This window comes from Furipterus horrens, unplaced genomic scaffold (genome assembly GCF_987537825.1).
Source record: "Furipterus horrens unplaced genomic scaffold, mFurHor1.1.pri manual_scaffold_7, whole genome shotgun sequence".
NCBI classification, from domain to species: domain Eukaryota; kingdom Metazoa; phylum Chordata; class Mammalia; order Chiroptera; family Furipteridae; genus Furipterus; species Furipterus horrens.
The window spans coordinates 80,605,233-80,622,958 of NW_028327177.1; the positions used below are offsets into that span (position 1 = coordinate 80,605,233).

General features: G+C 36.8%; 1 protein-coding gene across 2 annotated transcripts in view; it reads left to right on the plus strand.

The window, feature by feature from the left end:
• The first annotated feature begins 730 nt into the window (after window positions 1-730).
• The window catches only part of TMF1 (TATA element modulatory factor 1), a 36,679-nt gene continuing 19,683 nt past the window's right edge, over window positions 731-17,726 (plus strand). For both annotated transcript variants that reach the window (XM_090283853.1, XM_090283854.1), the window contains exons 1-5: window positions 731-1,067; window positions 3,358-4,568; window positions 6,532-6,635; window positions 7,000-7,126; window positions 9,585-9,690. In XM_090283853.1, coding sequence (XP_090139979.1) covers window positions 926-1,067; window positions 3,358-4,568; window positions 6,532-6,635; window positions 7,000-7,126; window positions 9,585-9,690 — 1,690 coding nt within the window. In that variant the 5' untranslated portion in view covers window positions 731-925. The remainder of the gene's footprint in view (window positions 1,068-3,357; window positions 4,569-6,531; window positions 6,636-6,999; window positions 7,127-9,584; window positions 9,691-17,726) is intronic.

The window sequence follows — 17,726 nt, forward strand, 5'->3', positions numbered from 1 at the left end:
TAGAATTTTATCTTTAACATTATAGGGGCCAAACCAAACATAGCCGCTGTCTAGATTAGGAAGCCACCAATTAGATTTCTTCATATAGCTAAATGAAGACTGCATGCAGAAAAAGTATTTTAAATAATATGGACAGTACATATTAATAGAGTAATAGGCTTAGTACTTCCCAGGTTTCTTTTGACTGGGGCAGAGAGTGGACCTGTATTGTGAGGGAGAGTTTGTGCCCTCTGTACAGTTCGAGTCTGTAACTCATTGTGGAAAATGGCTTTATACTTCCATCACGTAGGCTGGGTCAGGTTTTTATACAATGTCCAGTATTTTTAGGCAAAAACCCAAACCCAGTGTTTTTTCTTAAGGCCAAGTTAACATGGAAGTAATTATTTGAGACAAATCGCTAAGAGAAGTGCACCTCCCAAAGCTCCTTTTGTTTGCAGTTATTGTTGGCAAGGCGCTAGTTCCTAGTACAGCGAGTTACTTTGTAGAAAGGAGCCCCCATGAAAACTCGCCTGTACCTCAAAAATGAATCAGCCTCTGCTGAGAATTCCTGCCGAAAGCCTGGAATCTGTCAATGGAAACCGTTCCACGTTCCTCAGTAACTAACGGCAACCCTGGGCTTCCGGATGTGACGTCAACGAACCGCCAGTTTCGTCTCCGCCCTCGGAACTTCGGGTTCCGGGGTCTGGTTGCGTACGTGGAAGTGGCCGGCGCATGCGCAGTTCGGCTCTCGCCCGGCCTGTGGTAAGGGCTGAGGGTAACCTCCCGGGCTCGAGGGAGACTTGGGGTCATGGGCACCCGCTGACGGGGCCTGCCTAGTGGAGAAGTGGGCGAAGTTGTTCCACCGCATCCTCCTCCGGGTCTGCGCGGGTCGACCTGGCCTTCCGCCTTCCCACCGGAATTAACGAATTACCGCGGAGGAGGGAGGATGAGCTGGTTTAATGCATCCCAGCTCTCCAGCTTTGCCAAGCAGGCCCTATCCCAGGCCCAGAAGTCCATTGACAGGGTCCTGGATATCCAGGAAGAGGAGCCGGGCGCCTGGGCCGAGGCCATTCCGTACGGAGAGCCGGGTAAGGTAGCGGCGGCGGGGTGAGTCCGCAGGTGAGGCGGAGGCAGGGCCGGTCCTCAGGCTTATTTGGTCTTGAGTTGGTCTTTGCCCTTTTCTTAGGGGAAAGCCAACCCTGTGTTCTCGCCTGTGGCCCTGGGGGCGGGTCCTGCCGGCCTTGGATGAAGGACTCCGAGCAGTGTTCCCGAAACTGGAGTTGCCCGGGACACTGTGTGGAGTCAGTCAGTGACAGGGACCCGAGGGACAGTCGCCAACATTGAGCGAGCCCTTTTGCTCCGTACCGCGAATGTGCGTCTCTAGTGCTCTCGAGTTCAGACCTGTTCCTTGAGTCAGGGTAGCATTGTCAGTGTTTCACCCAGAAGAAAACAAGTCTCAGAAAGGCCAAGTGACTTGCCCGGCGCCACCAGGCGGGCGTGGGCGGAGTGTGCTGCAGAGACTACTCGCGGACCTTGGGGCCCAAGATTTGGGGATTTATTTCCAGATAGCTATCTCTCTCTGTCAGATTCGTCAGGGATTTTCAGTTGCTTTTGGCTCTGAGTCTAAGGAACAGTGTGGGGTGAAGATTTGCAGGTTTGGGGTGTGTGTGACTTCTGTGGAAAAGAGTCTTTTATGGGTTTTGTTTTTAATTTTTATATCGTTGAAAGTGAGGACCTAAATTTGAGGTACCACATTTAAAGAGTTTTTGGCCCATGTCTATGTCATGATCGTACTACTTTTTACAAGATGTTACACCTTGTTGGAGTAACTTAACGTCTTTTTTCATAGGTACCCCACATTTTGAATTATGGAATTTTAAAGGAGACAATATTAAGTTTTAAATATAAGAATACTCATTTTATGAAACCCATGTCTTGAATTGTGCCATATAATTCATTTTAAAAAATAGGTTATCTAGAATACACTCAGACTTTAGTGAAATGCCATAAATGTTTATTGATCACCTATGTTTTTATTTTACATTGCCATCATTATGACATTACCAGTCTTCAGAATGAACTAATTTAAGTGGAAATCAGATAAACCCGGGCTTTATGTGAAATATTATCCAAGAGGCAAACTTGACTTCCGTAATGCATGAGGATGACTTAAAAAATTAAATTAATTAGTAGACTTAATCTGCTGGTTGATTTGCATCTTTAATTTTGGTTTTCGCCTTTTTACACTTTTCATATACTGAACAAATGGATATAAAACTGTGTCCCTAAACTGAAGTTTCTTATATACCTCCAAAGTCATATTAAAGGATATAGACTTTAATATAGGGCTTGATAGTTTTTAGGAGTTTTTAGGTATTTGTGTTCTGGCCACCAACTTCTAATTGTGTATAATTTGTGATAATTCTGCTTAGCCACTCTTGAATTTTGAAAAGGCAAAATTCTTTTTAAAAGAAATGCTTTAAATATTTTAGGGGACATGCCATTTTTTGTTTATCATTGGGTGTTTTAGTAGCATATATTTCTATGACTAATGCAGTTATCTTTTTTTTAACCCAGAAGATATTCTTTCCTGAGTGTTTAAAAAAAATGCTAGTGTAAATTACCATCTATATCAAAACAACAATTCTAATAAAAATGCACATTTCTGAAATTCATATGACCTACTACTTGCTGACATAATTTGGAACTTATAAAGAGAACAAAACTTTCTTATAGAGTGGGTTTGGAAAGTGGGACTTGGAGATTGAGGTTGTCATTAAGTGGATGAAAATGAATTTGTCCTCTAGAAGTTACTGTTCTCATCACTTTACTTTGATCTTGGGAAAGGACATTTGTCACCAGTATTTTGATAACATGTTTTAGTGTTGCCCTCTTGTCTAGCTCATAACTATGTTTTATTATTAATAGTACAAGAATAAAGTTAATATGAAACTAACTGAATAGAAGGTAGGGTCAGTTTGCCATGACTGCACATGACCTGTAAGTGAAGATACTGCCTATTATTATGAAATGCATCATATGCGCCTTGGACTTCGCATGAGTTTTAGAACATATATCATTTTCTTAATTTGTTGTGGGTGGGAATAACATACTTGCTTCTCATAGTTCAAGTTCAGGCCAGTCTTTTATCTTTGTTCCTAGTTCCCCTTGGGCAGATTCACACCAGTTTTCCTCTTTAAGGCCCATGAACTAATTGATTATATAGTAAGTAAGGAGTTTAACAGGTGCAAATTATAGGTTGAATTCCATAGATTTTCTTTTTTAAAAAACATTTATATTGACTTATTATAATGACTGTAATATTAATGTAATATATCATTTTATTTTTAATGTATGTATATGTGTTTTTTATCAAAGGAATAAGTCCCCCTGTCAGTGGAGGATGGGATACTTCAACCTGGGGGATAAAATCAAACACTGAACCTCAGAGTCAGCCAGTAGCCTCTCCTAAAGCAATTACAAAACCAGTTCGGAGAATGGTGGTAGATGAATCTGAAAATTTCTTCAGTGCCTTTCTCTCTCCAGCGGATGTCCAGACCATTCAGAAGAGTCCAGTGGTATCAAAACCGCCAGCTAAATCACGAAGACCAAAACAAGACGTGAAAAGCACCTTACAGGAAACCTTGCACACTGGACAGTCAAGAATAGCTGAAGCAACTGAGTCAAAAGTAAAAGACTCTTCTCCCTGTGTATCCTCAGGGGAAACTCTGGCAATAGGTACTTTGTCACCTAAAATTGAAGGAAAGCATGGAGAAACCATTAATAAAGAATCTAATATGAAGGTATCAACCATAAGTTTGGAAGTATCTGAGAGTGTAATGAATGTGAAAACAACTAGGGAAAATGAATCTAATATGTCTACACAGCCTTTTACAGCAGAAATAAAGGACGTGGCTTCAGAAGCAAAGGAACAAAAACACGAAGACAGACAGAGTAATACACCTTCTCCTCCTGTTAGTACCTTCTCATCAGGTACTTCCACCACCAGTGATATTGAAGTTTTAGATCATGAAAGTGTAATAAGTGAGAGCTCAGCAAGTTCAAGGCAAGAGACTACAGATTCAAAATCAAGTCTTCACTTGATGCAGACATCTTTTCAACTTCTCTCAGCATCTGCTTGTCCTGAGTATAATCGTCTAGATGATTTCCCAAAGCTCACTGAGAGTTGCTGCTCATCTGATGCTTTTGAAAGAATAGACTCCTTTAGTGTACAGTCATTAGATAGCCGAAGTGTAAGTGAAATCAATTCAGATGATGAATTGTCAGGCAAGGGTTATGCTTTAGTACCTATTGTAGTTAATTCTTCAACTCCAAAGACTAAAATAGTTGAACCTATTGAAGGAAAATCTGAAGAGGAAGTAAATGAAACATTAATTAAACCCACTGAGGAAACAGAAATGGAAGAAAGTGGACGAAGTGCAACTCCTGTTAACTGTGAACAGCCTGATATCTTGGTTTCTCCTGCACTAATAAATGGAGGACATTCTGTCTCAGACAAGGTGGCTGAGCAGTGCAAAGTCACTGAAAGTCAGCCAGAAGCACTTTCTGATAAGGAAAATATTTGCAAGGTAACTGTAGAAAATAGAAGAGAATTTTTGGATATGCTTTTCAGAGCTTAAATTGTGTATTTTTAATATTCAGCAATACATAATGATGTGTACTGATTTAAAAAAAGGCATTTTGCCATTTAAATGTGGCATTAAGGGCCTTAATATTGAAGAATTTTTCACAATAAATTATTTGAAATTTCTCTTAAGGCAGCTATGGTAGTAGTATACGTTGATGTATCAATATAACAGTATAAAAGTTTTCCTTATATGCCTTTGCTGTTTTCCTTATCACCTTAGAATTCTCTTATACTATGCATATTAATTTCTCAGTTTGCAAACGACTGTCTTTGTAAGTTAACATATATCTTCAACTCCTTTGCACATAGAGCTAAAACAAATTAAATATTATATGGGTTTTCTTACAGCAAAACATTTTTTGCATGTTTATTTGTAGCAAATCTTAAATGAAATTATTTTTAGATTAATTTTTTTTTAATTTATCGATTTTAGAGAGAGAAAGAAACAGAGAGAAACATTGCTTTGTTGTTCCACTTATTTATACACTCATTGGTTGCTTCTTATATGTGCCCTGACCGGCATTCAAACCCACAACCTTGGTGCATCGGGATGACACTCTTCACTAACTGAGCTGCCTGGCTAGGGCTTTAAGATTAGTTATTGATGTATTCTGTTGTTATTAATTGCTTCAGTTTGTTTTTTCCTTTTTATGTTATTTTTGATATTTTCTATTTATACCTATCTTACATGAATAAGAAAAGGGAATGTCCAAAGAACGATGGCATTGCTTAGGGATGTCAAATTGCTTCTACCTAATACATATAAAGGAAAAGTGCTGTAAAAACTTTTAACTGACATTAAGTCACAGTTTCGGTTTTTCCTATGATTTTTAGATATAGAAATTGAGTTGGATCTGGCATCTTTCGTAGACTCCTCTGAGATATAGGATGTCTTGAAGAAATGTCCTGTAAGTGCCATGTACTGAATTATTTAATGTAAAAAAAAAGTGCCAGATTCTCTTACCTGGGTTTAGTATAATTCACAAACAAAATGCCATGCTGTAGCTTTACTAGCAGTTTGAATTCCTAGAAACTAATACTACTTTTTATCAATAGATGTTTTTGAACTATTTTCAGAAGGTAAGTGCTTTCTAAATTGATCTAGACCTAAAACAAGTTAGCTTTATTTTTATTTTTATTTTTTTATTTTTATTTTTTAAGTACAAAAGGCACCAGTCTCCCCACTTCATAGAGAGGTTTATCACTGCTTCAACAGGACCCAAGGAAAAATATATTCTAACCATTCTTTTTTGTTTAGCTTTATTCTGACATATTTTGGAGGTTTAAAAATTGCATGCCTATGGATTTTCTAGTTACTTTTTAGATGCAAGGTTGTACTAAAAGTTAAATGTTAAATGGTTGGATTAAAAAATAATATGGAAAAATATACACTTATATATCCACTATCCAGCTAAGATATAGAACCTTACTAGAGGCTTTAAAGCTCCTCTTTGACTATAATCTTTTTATTACGTCTGTCTCTCTTCCTCTTTTGGTGGGATACACATGCTCTTCCCAAGTTTTTGCTCTTAGACATATAAGTGTTCTTGTATAATAACACATGCAAAAGGTTTCTCTTTTAAGGTAGACCTAAAAGTAGAATTTTCTATATGAAAAGGTATGTAGATCTTTAAGTAGATACTGCCTGATTGTTTTTGAAAATGGTTTACTGATTTATATTTCCACCTGCTATGTGTTTGTACTAATTTATACTCTCCTACCAGTTACATATGAGTTCTTTTTATACTATATTAGTTTTGTTCTCAAGATTGTTTTTAATTCTTCCCATGAGATAATGCTGTTTTATTGATTATAGTGGTTAGTTACCTTTTCGGCTCATCACTGCATGGAAAAATGGTCTTTTAAAGTTAAATGTTTGACTTTTGTGTACTCTCCTTATCTAGAGAGTTGAATTTCTGAATGAGAAACTGGACAAAAGGGAGGCTCAGTTATTATCTCTTAGTAAAGAAAAAGCACTTCTAGAAGAAGCTTATGATAATCTGAAAGAGTAAGTATTTAACGAAGTTAATAATTTTACACATTTTGTAGAGGCCCATACACTTGGTTATTATTTAAGAATGTCTTTTAAATTAAAATGGTTTTTAATTTAACTTGTTTATAATTACTGAAATTTGAATAGCATTTCAATTCTAACCTTAGAGATTTCTTTTCTCCTTACATTACCTTTACTATATTACGTTTGGCATGGAAGAGAGGAATTTTGGGAAAAAAACAAAAAACCTAAAACTAATTTATTTTATTGAGGTATGTGTTGAAGACAATGCTATTTTCCTTCTGTAAGCTGAACTCATCTTGTTACCTTTGGACTATTTAAACTAGTATCCTCAGTCTCAGTATTATTTTAAATTTAGTGAAATGTTCAGAGTGAAAGAAGAAAGCAACAACATTTCTTCCTTGAAAGATGAGTTTACTCAAAGAATTGCAGAAGCAGAAAAGAAAGTTCAGCTAGCCTGCAAAGAGAGAGATGCTGCTAAAAAGGTAACGGAAGTTTAAAATAATATTAATTAAACTATATAGAGACATAGATTTTTAGGCGTGCTTTTATACTATTTTGGTATTGGAAAAAAGAGAGGTAAGAGTAAAAGGATACTATAGAATATTAACACCTAAATTGTAAATTTTTCAATACCTTTAGAATTAGAGATTTTGATACTTTAAAAAATTCTAGGTGAATACTTGTCCATATAATTTATGTATAAGTCTTTGGAAAATATGTAGCAAAGATCACTAGAAAAATTTTCGTAAATGATAATTTCATCAAAATAAATAACAAGTATAAATAACACTCTCTAAATAAAATTTATCATTACTCTAATTTATTATTTTTCTGCCACTTCAAATATATTATATATATATAATTCCTCAGGTCAAAGTATTTCTAATGGTTAGTGACTCTTGGGAGGCAAAATATTTATTCTAATGTAGGACTTATCAACCACAGCACTGTTAACATTTTGGGTTGCATAAGTTTATGTTGTATGGGACTGTCCTCTGCATTATAGGGTGATCACCAGAGTCCCAAGCCCCTATTTACAAGATGACAATATCACTCTTCCCTACCACAGTCCCCCCTTCTCTTCAGTTGTGCTAATTGAAATGTTGCCAGACATTGCCAAATGTCCCCTTCGGAGCAAAATCGCTCCTGTTTGGGGGAACATTGTTTTGAGTCATAATTTGGAACAGTTGGCTATTTCAGAAATTGATAACCAACAAAGGTTAGTATTTATGGCTTGTATTCCAACTGTGAGTAATAACAGTCCTCAGTATTTGCCATTCTCAGTTAGGTTGCTTTTCCCCTTCTTGACCAATGTTAATGTTAGTACTGTATTTAAAAATTTTCTGTGTATACTCTTTACAGAAAAGAAACACATCATATACTTTCATTTGCTTGGTTGCTTTAACTAGCTAGCTCATTTCAGATACTAATAATAAACTGATACTACCTAACTAACTTATCTCTTCTTGTCCCTACTGTATTTATTTCATCTGGACCAGTTGAATCAAGAAATTAGATTTTAAATAATGTTTGTTTTGTGCAGTGCACTTTGAATTGTAGATCTAAAATATACCCAAATCATTAACTGTAGGCCCTAAATTTTAACATGTTTTATGTGTACAGTACTGCCATTTATAAACCCCCTGCTTAGGAAGCATAGGAAATTAAAAGGTAAATTGAATTACCTTTAGTGACAAATTTGTTTTTCTAATGATGGAAGACAGTGTCAACAAATTGTATAGTGTCAGGCAGAATGAAATAAGTTTTAGAGTTAAGTACGCAGTTTGGAATGGTATCAAAGAGGATGAATTCTGACCAAGGGAACTGAGGAAGGTTTCGTGGAAGACATGACAGTCTACTGGACCTTGATATATGAATCAAATTTTGAAAGTTGGAAATGGATTGCAGTGTTGTGGGTGGTTCAGAGCATGGGCTTTGAGGTTTCACAGACCTGGTTTCAAGTCATAACTCCACAACCTTAATAGCTCTCTGACCTTCAAAGTTTACTCAGTCTTTCTGAGTCTTAATTTTCTTATTTGCATAATTGAATAATACAGATGCCTGCCTCATGGGTTTATTGTGAGAATTAAAGGATAATAGATACAAAGTATGCTTTATATACCTAATAAATGTTAGCTATTATTTAATTTCACAGCATCTCTTAAAACCAAATTTTAAGTTATAGAACACTTTTCATATCACCATACTTCTCCATTGGTTCTTTAAAAGATAAACTATCTTGACATGTTTCTACTGAGTCTCTGCTTTATAAAAGTAGATCATACTTTATATAATCATGTTTTTCCTCTCATTTCATAGAACACTAGTAAGTGTGAGTTTTAATAAGGAAAAGAAATACAATGAGAAATGGAGACATGTACTGTTTGAAATGTTGTTCCAAATATAATGCTTGTAGAAAATGTAGAGTATTGAAATTAAACTTATTCTCATTTCCATTTTCATATTAAGACCTATATATATCTGAATTCCGGTTTTCTATATCATTTTCAAAGCTATTTCCTTAGTCTTAATAACCCAAGGTAATAAATAAATTCAGATACAGTATTCCCTCACTTATTGTGGGTATAACGTTCCAGACTCCCCTGCGAAGTAGGAACCTTAAATTTATTCTACACTCTCAAACCTACATAACTTTAACAACATATGTATACAGTACCGCAAAATTCTGTGATATAGCGAAAAATCCGCGTTAAATAATTAAACATAATATTTTTAAAAATCCCTCAATACAGTGAGGCTGTGATAAGTGAACCATGATATAATGAGGGACTACTGTATTCTTATTAAGAATGTGATTATTCTTCTCAAGAATGTGATTATTGATGACTTCTTTGAATGTTGAACAAAATAGAAAACTATGCCCAGAATGAAATTAATTCTTTATGGTATTTACGTTATTACATTATTTTTTTAAATTAGGAAATCAAAAGTATAAAAGAAGAACTTGCAACTAGATTAAATAGTAGTGAAACCTCAGACCTTTTGAAAGAGAAAGATGAGCAGATCCGAGGATTAATGGAAGAAGGTGTGTACTTAGTTGATTATGAGAAATATTGTAAAGACGGGAAAAATACTTGCCACTTAACTAGCTGCTGCTTCCTAATAAAACTGGAAGCAAGGAAGGTTTGAACTTAAATCTCAGAAATGGTAGGTGATAATTTATGGAAGGATGGGAATAAGATATATAGCAGCAGTGATACACATATTAAGTTTCGAGGGAGGGAAAAAAATAACTCCTTGAAAAATAGAAGTCTGTGCTTCCTAAAGAGAACTTGTAACAGGTTTTAGAGCATGTCATTTTAAGGTTATAATTTTGGAGTTTATGTTGTATCTGAATCTCGAGCTTGGGACTACATGGTATTGTATTGTTCTGGTATTTGCTAGTGAATTTTTTATTATATTCATGTTTTAATTTTCAGTTCTTAAGCAGGGTTATAGAAATTAAAGATCCTTCATGAGATAAATCATTACAAATGGTCACTGAATTAATTTCATTATGTATTAATAATATCTCATATAAGAAGGTAGTTTTGAAAAAAGTGTTTAAGTGAATTTTTCTTTTTTCTTTTGTAAGTTTTATTGATTATGCTGTTACAGTTGTCCCAATTTCTTTGTTCTTTGGTCTCTCCACCCAGTAACCACCTCGATCCAGCAGTCCCCTGCCACAGTCCATATCCATGGGTTGTGCATATAAGCTCTCCTCAACGTCCCCCTGTCCATTCTGCACCCTCCTACTGTGCTTCTTAATTCCTGCATCATTTCCCACCCTTTCCCCCCTTCACCCTCCCAATTGACCTCCACCCACATGCTCCCCATACCTATGATTCTGTTCCTGCTCTGGTTGTCTGCTTAGTTTGCCTTTGTTTCCATTCCCTAGCTTCTGTTGTTGATAGTTGTGATACTGTTTTCATTTTAATGTTCATAGTGTTGATCTTTTTTGTGAATAAGTCTCTTTAACATTTCATATAATAATGGCTTGGGAATGATGAACTCCTTCAGCTTTACCTTGTCTGGGAAGCACTTTCTCTGCCTTCCTATTCTGAATGATAGCCTTGCTGGATAGAGTAATCTTGGTTGTATGTCCTTGCTTTTCAGCACATTAAATACTTCTTACCAGTCTCTTCTTGTCTGCAAAGTTTATTTTGAGAAATCAGCTGACAGTCTTATAGACACCTTTTTGTAGGTAACTCTCTGCTTTTCTCTTGCTGCTTTTAAGATTCTCTTTATCTTTCACCTTTGGCATTTTAATTATGATATATCTTGGTGTGGTCCTCCCTGGGTCTAGCTTGTTTGGGACTCTCTGTGCTTCCTGGACCCATATGTCCATTTCCTTTGCCAAATTTGGGAAGTTTTCCTTCATTATTTTTTCACGTAATCTTTCAATTTCTTGCTCTCTTCATCTTCTGGCAACGCTATGATTCAGATGTTGGCACGTCTGTAGCTGTCCCAGAGGTTTCTAAGCCTCTCCTCATTTTTTAAAACTCTCGTTTCCTCTGTCTGTACTGGTGGACTGTTTATTTCTTCCTTATGTTTCAGTTTGTTGATTTGAAACCTAGTTTCCTTTACTTCACCACTTGTTTCATATGGATTTTCCTTCATTTCAGCCAGGATAGCCTTCATTCTTTCCCCATCCTATTTAACCTTTGCTGTCAAGTCTATGAGCATCTTTATCACCAGTGCCTTGAACTGTGCATCTCTTAAGCTCTCTATCTGCTCATCTGTTAGGCATGCTATCTGCTCATTGCTTAGTTATGTCACTGGGACCTTGATCTGTCCCCCCTTTTGGGCTGTACTTCTCTGTCTCCTCAACATGACACTTTTCTGTGATTGCCTCTGTGATTTGGGTGGGGCAGTCGCACCTCTTAAGTTATAGGGGGCGGAGCCTTAGATATGTGTTAGTCCTGGCAGCCGTTTCACTGAGTTTTGGCTCTGTATGTGGTGGAGAGGTCTGAGAGGAGAAAGGGCCTGTTGCCACCGCTTTTCCAGGCACTTCTCCCCCTTCCCGTACTAAGCAAGCTGTCCCCTTTTTGAGACTAGTAGCTTCTTCTTCCACCCCAGCCCGACTTGCTTTCACAGTCAGAAGCAATGTAGCTCTACCCCAACTGGAACCGAAAGCTTCGTGGTCTAGTTTGGGGCTGGGTTCACTTCTTAGGTTTAAACTGTATGACTGTATTTTTTGCTATGGCTACTGCTAGCCATGCCTGCCATGCTCCTGCCAGCTAAGTAGCCTGTAGCTGTGCTGCTGCCAAGCACTGCCCCTGCAGCAACTGCTCCACTCCTCTTTCTCTACGACCTGGGGCTCCGCCTCCTACCTTTCCGGCTGATTTTTCTTCTTTATTTCTTTGCTGACCTTCCTGGTAGTTTCGATTTTCTGGACTTTCTGTTTTTTTTTAAGTTTTGAAGTGGCTGTAAATTTCTTCTTTGTTGTGAGGAGACGCAGCATGTGTATTTATGCCTACATCTTGGCCAGAAGTCTCTCTTTCTTTTTCTTTTTTGTAATTCTCATGTGAGCATATGTTTATTGATTTTAGAAAGAGAGGAAGGCAGAGAGAGAGAGAAAGAGAGATGAGAGAGAAACATAGATTAGTCGCCTCCAATGCCCTGACTGGGGATGAACCTACAACCTTTTGGTGTATGGGATGAGGCTCCAACCAACTGAGCCACAGAGCTAGGGCCTTTTTCTTTTCCTAAGGTTTGTTTAGTTAAAAGAATAATACTTGTTGCTTCCAGATATTTTTGAAGTTATAGGAAGTATATGAAGAAAGAGAAAAAATAGGTCATAATCCAACTTTATAATGAACTATAAATTTGTTCTGGTCCCCTTTCACACATTTTTTTAAAGTATATTTTATTGATTATGTTGTTACAGTAGTCCCAATTTTTTCCCTTTCCTTCCCTCCGCACAGTATCCCCCTTCCCTCCAGCAATCCCACCCCCCTTAGTTCATGTCTATGGGTTGTGCATATTAAGTTATTTGGCTTCACACTTTTCTATATTATTCTTAACTTCCCCCTGTCTATTTTGTACCAACCGATTATGCTTCTTAATCTGAATATCATTTCCCCATTTCTCCCCTTATCCCCTCCCAGCTGATAACTTCCAAATCATCCCCATACCTATGATTCTGCTCCTATTCTGGTTTGCTAAGTTGGATTTTGTTTTTATTTTTTAGATTCAGTTGTTGATAACTGTGAGCTTTTCACACATTTTTAATACATTTTTAAACATAATTAAGATCATATATAATTTGAAATCTTCCTTTACATTTCCTTATGCCATTAACTACTTTGATACCATATTGATGGTTACATGAAAGTCCATTATATGGATATATCTTAAAATGTCTAGTGTTTTCCTAATGTTGTACATTTATTTCTAAAATGTTAATGTTACAAATAATGGTGGGATAACTGTTTCTGTGGTTAAGTCATTGAGCTTAAGTGAATTTTCAGAGTAAGTGTTTGAGAACAATTGGAAACAATTGCTTCATTTAAAAGAGTTAGCTTGGCTGCTGTGGCTCAGTGGATTGAGTGTTGGCCTGCGAGCCAAGTGTCGCTGCTTCAATTCCCAGTCAGGGCACATGACTAGGTTGCACGTCAGGTCCCCAGTTGGGGGCACGAGTGAGAGGCAACCACACAGTGATGTTTCTCTCCCTCTCTTTCTCCTTTTCCCTCCCTCTAAAAATAAAGAAACAAACAAATAAATAAATTTTAAAACTAAACACTAAAAAAATAATAAAAGAGTTAGTTTGGGGGATGGGTGGGAAAACTATAATGGGACAACAACAACAATAAATAAATAAAAGTTAGTTTTACCCAATTTTTTCTTTTCACGTATGAGGAGGACCCACCCCCAAAATGGAATTATCTTCTGGTGGGAAGACCCCTTGTAGTACAAGCTTTCCCTGGTAGGTGAGTGTTCTAGGAACCCATCTGTATAAGTGTACCAGCTGGCATTGTTGTGAGAGGCTGCATTCAGCTTTAGTGAGTTTTTTTGAAGACTCTTTCAACATGTTTGTCCATTTCATGATGGGATATTTACAAGCACACCTGTCCTGAGTGGTCAGCAGCTTTTGACCAAAAATGGCATGACCCTTGTGCTCTGTCCTCCCTGTTCACCCTATTTCACCCCCAGCTTCACTCCCAGTGACTTATTTTTGCTTCCCTGGATGAAAAAAGTCCTCAAAGGGAAATGTTTTGCCATTGTGGAAGAGGTGAAACAAAAAATGGTAGAAGCACTAAAAGGCATCAAAATCGATAAATTTAAAAACTGTTTTGAGCAGTGGAAAGAACGTCTCAAAAGGAGCATTGCATCAAATGGAGAGTATTTTGAAGGTGATTGAAGTTTAAACATGTAAGAATACATAATTTTTTAATAAATAAATTCCAGTTTTGGGGGGTTCCCCCTCATATCAAGCTAAAATTTAGCAGTTAGCATGTCAGATATTGTGTTTGTTACAATAATAAATACACACACTTTCTATCCTTTAGGAGAGGGAAATATAGGTACAAAGATAATTATTAAACCCAGTCTAAACACTGAAATAGAAGAATGAAGAGTTGATAAAACACCTTGAAATCACTAACTACTTTGTGTTGCAACACTAGAGACAGAGGGAAGGGCTGAATGCATGGTTTTATTATTTTAAGAAATTATTTAAAATATTAACATCAAATATCACTATTTTGGAATTTTGTAACTTAGGGGTGGCTTGGTATTTTCTTTTGCTTAATGAACTTCTTTATAGAGAAAACAGAATCACCTTATGTGGGAATTTCTATATACCCCAGAAATATTTTTAAACTCACAGTTGAAAAGTTAAAAAGACTCAAAGCTGAAAGCATACTACAGTGAATAACTGATTGCTTCATTACCTCCATTCATCAAGTATTAACATCTAGCCACACCTCTATATCTTTCTGCATATGCTATGCTACACTTTTGCTAAACCATTTGAAAGTAGATGACATATGACATTTTCCTACATTCAGTTTTCATCTTTATTGAGGTATAATCGACAAATAGAAGGAAAACTCTGACTCCAAAAAACCTCCGCTGCCTTGCGGCATACCTCTTCAGGGGAAAGGCTAAGGGAGTAAACCCCGACAGAAAATCCGGAGCCGGAGTCCCTAAGGCGGTTTGACGTTGTAGTCAACACCGGCAACTCCTGCGGCGCACCTGAACCCAAGCTGTATTGACTCCGTCTTTCCCTTGGACCCTTCAGCTGCGAAGAGAGGGGGGGTCTGCTGCATGGGCAACAGCAGACCCTCCATATCACCCTGCCCAGGCTCTGTAGCTTCAGCTTCACTGGAGAGGACACTCCAGCGTCATCGCAAGATGTCGATTCAACACGGGAGGAGACAGATACCGTGTCACTCCCGAGTTGGACTGCACAGCCATTCTCGGCGGTGCAGGTAGACTCTTAAGAAGCTACACCATCGTCTCTCGAGACGGACGGCTGCCGACGACGAATCGACAAATAAAATTTGTATGCATTTAAGGTATTTTTTTCCAAAGATTTTATTTATTTACTTATTCTTAGGGAGGGAGGAAGAAAGGGAGAGAAACATAGATGTGCAAGAGGAACATCAATTGGTTGCTTCTTTCACCCCCCCCCCCCCAACTAGGGGCCTGGCGGGCAACCCAGGCATGTGCCCTGACTAGGAATCGAACCAGTGACCTTTCGGTTTGCAGAATGATGCCTTACCCACTGAGCCACACCAGTCAGGGATACAGCATGATTTTTTGTTACATGTGTATATTATGGAATGATTACATAATTAAGCTAATCAACTTATCATTCACCTTATGTAGTGATGTTTTTTTGTGGCTAAGGTCTATCCTTTTAGCAAATTGTAAGTATACAATATTTTTAACTTTAGTCATTATGCTGTACATTAGATCTCCAGAACTTGCTTATTCTGCATAACTAAATCTTTGTACCCTTTAACTAACATCTTCTAATTTCCCCGACCACCCACTTCCTGCTAGCCACCATTCTACTCTCTCCATTTCTGAGTTCAAGTTTTTAGTTTCCAGATATAAGTAAGATCATGCAGTATCTGTGCCTGGCTTATTTTATTTCATCCTCTAGGTTAATCCATGTTGTTACAAATGGCAGGATTTTCTTTTTTAAGGCTAAATAATATTACATTTACACACACACCACATTTCCTATGTATACCACATCTTCTTTATCTGTTCATCCATTGACACACTTTGGTTGTTCTGTATCTTGGCTATTGTGAATAATATCACAGTGAACATTGAAGTGCGGATATCTCTTTGAAATACTGATTTCATTTCCTTTGGTTGTAGACTTAGAATTGCAGTTGCTAGATTATAAGGTAGTTCTGTTTTTAATTTTTTGTGGAATCTCCATGCCATTTTTCATAGTGCTGCACCTATTTTACATTCCTGCCAGTAGTGTACAAGGGTTCTCCTTTTTCTGTATCCTTGCCAATATGTACCTTTTGTTTTTTTGATCATTGTTATGCTGACAGGTATGAGGTGATATTTTAGTTTTGATTTTCATTTCCCTGATGATTAGTGATGTTGATCACTTTTTCATGTACCTGTTGGCCATTTATTTGTCTTCTTTTGAGAAATGTCTATTCATGTCTTTTGCCCGTTTTTTAATTGGCTTATTTGTTTTTTCGCTGTTGAGTTTTGTGAATTCTTTATATATTTTGGATATTGATCTCTTATCCAATTTATAGCTTGCAAATATTTTTCTCTATTTTGTAGATTTGCTGTTTCTTTTGCCCTTTAAAATTTTTTTTTCATGTACAGTTGACATTCACTATTATATTAATTTTAGGCATACAGGATAATGGTTAGACATTTATATTAATTTATGAGGTCATACTCCGATAAGTCTTAATATGCACCTGACACAATACATAGTTATTACAATATATAGTTTGTGCATTTAAAGTGTGTAATTCAAAGTTTTTGATATATTATTTTTAATTGTGATAAAATGTAACAATTTGCTATTTTAATGATTTTTTAAATCTTTTTTTTATTCTATTACAGTTGTCCCAATTTTTAAATGAATTTTTAAGTATACTTTATTGATTATGCTGTTACAGTTGTCCCAATTTTTTTTTTGTTTGCTCCCCTCTGCGCAGCAATCCCTCCTCACTCTAGCAGTCCCACCCCCTTAGTTCATATGCATGGGTTGTGCATATAGATTCATTGCCTTCACCCTTTCCTGTATTATTCTTAACTTCCCCCTGTCTGTTTTGTACCTACCAATTATGCTTCTTAATCCCTGCACCATTTCCCCATTTCTCCCCTTCCCCCTCCCAGCTGATAACCTTCCAAATCATCCTCATACCTATGATTCGGTTCCTGTTCTGGTTGTTTGCTTAGTTTTGTTTTTGTTTTTGTTTTTAGATTTTGTTGATAGTTGTGAGTTTGTTGTCTTTTTAATGTTTATAGTTTTGATCTTTTTTCTTAAATAAGTCCCTTTAACATTTCATATAGTAATGACTTGGTGATGATGAACTCCTTTAGCTTTACCTTGTGTGAGAAGCACTTCATCTGCCTTTTCATTTTAAATGACAGCTTTGCTGGATAGAATAATCTTGGTTGTAGGTCCTTGCTTTTTTCATCACCTTGAATACTTCTTGCCAGTCCCTTCTTGCCTGCAAAGTTTCTTTTGAGAAATCAGCTGATAGTCTTATAGGAACCCCTTTGTAGGTAGTGCTCTTCTCTTGTTCCTTTTAAGATTCTCTCCTTATCTTTAACCTTTGCATTTTAATTATGATATGTCTTGGTGCGCTGCTTTTTGGGTCTAGCTTCTTTGAGATTCTCTGTGCTTCCTTGACTTGTATGTATTTTCTTTACCAAATTTGGGGAGTTTTCCTTCATTATTTTCTCACATAAGTTTTCAATTTCTTGCTCTTCCTCTTTTCCTTCTGGCACCCCTAGGATTCAGATTTATTTTATTTGTCGATTAAAATAAATCTGATATTGGCACGTTTAAAGTTGTCCCAGAGGTTCTTAATCCTCTCGTCATTTTTTTAAATTCCCGTTTCCTCATTCTGTAATGGT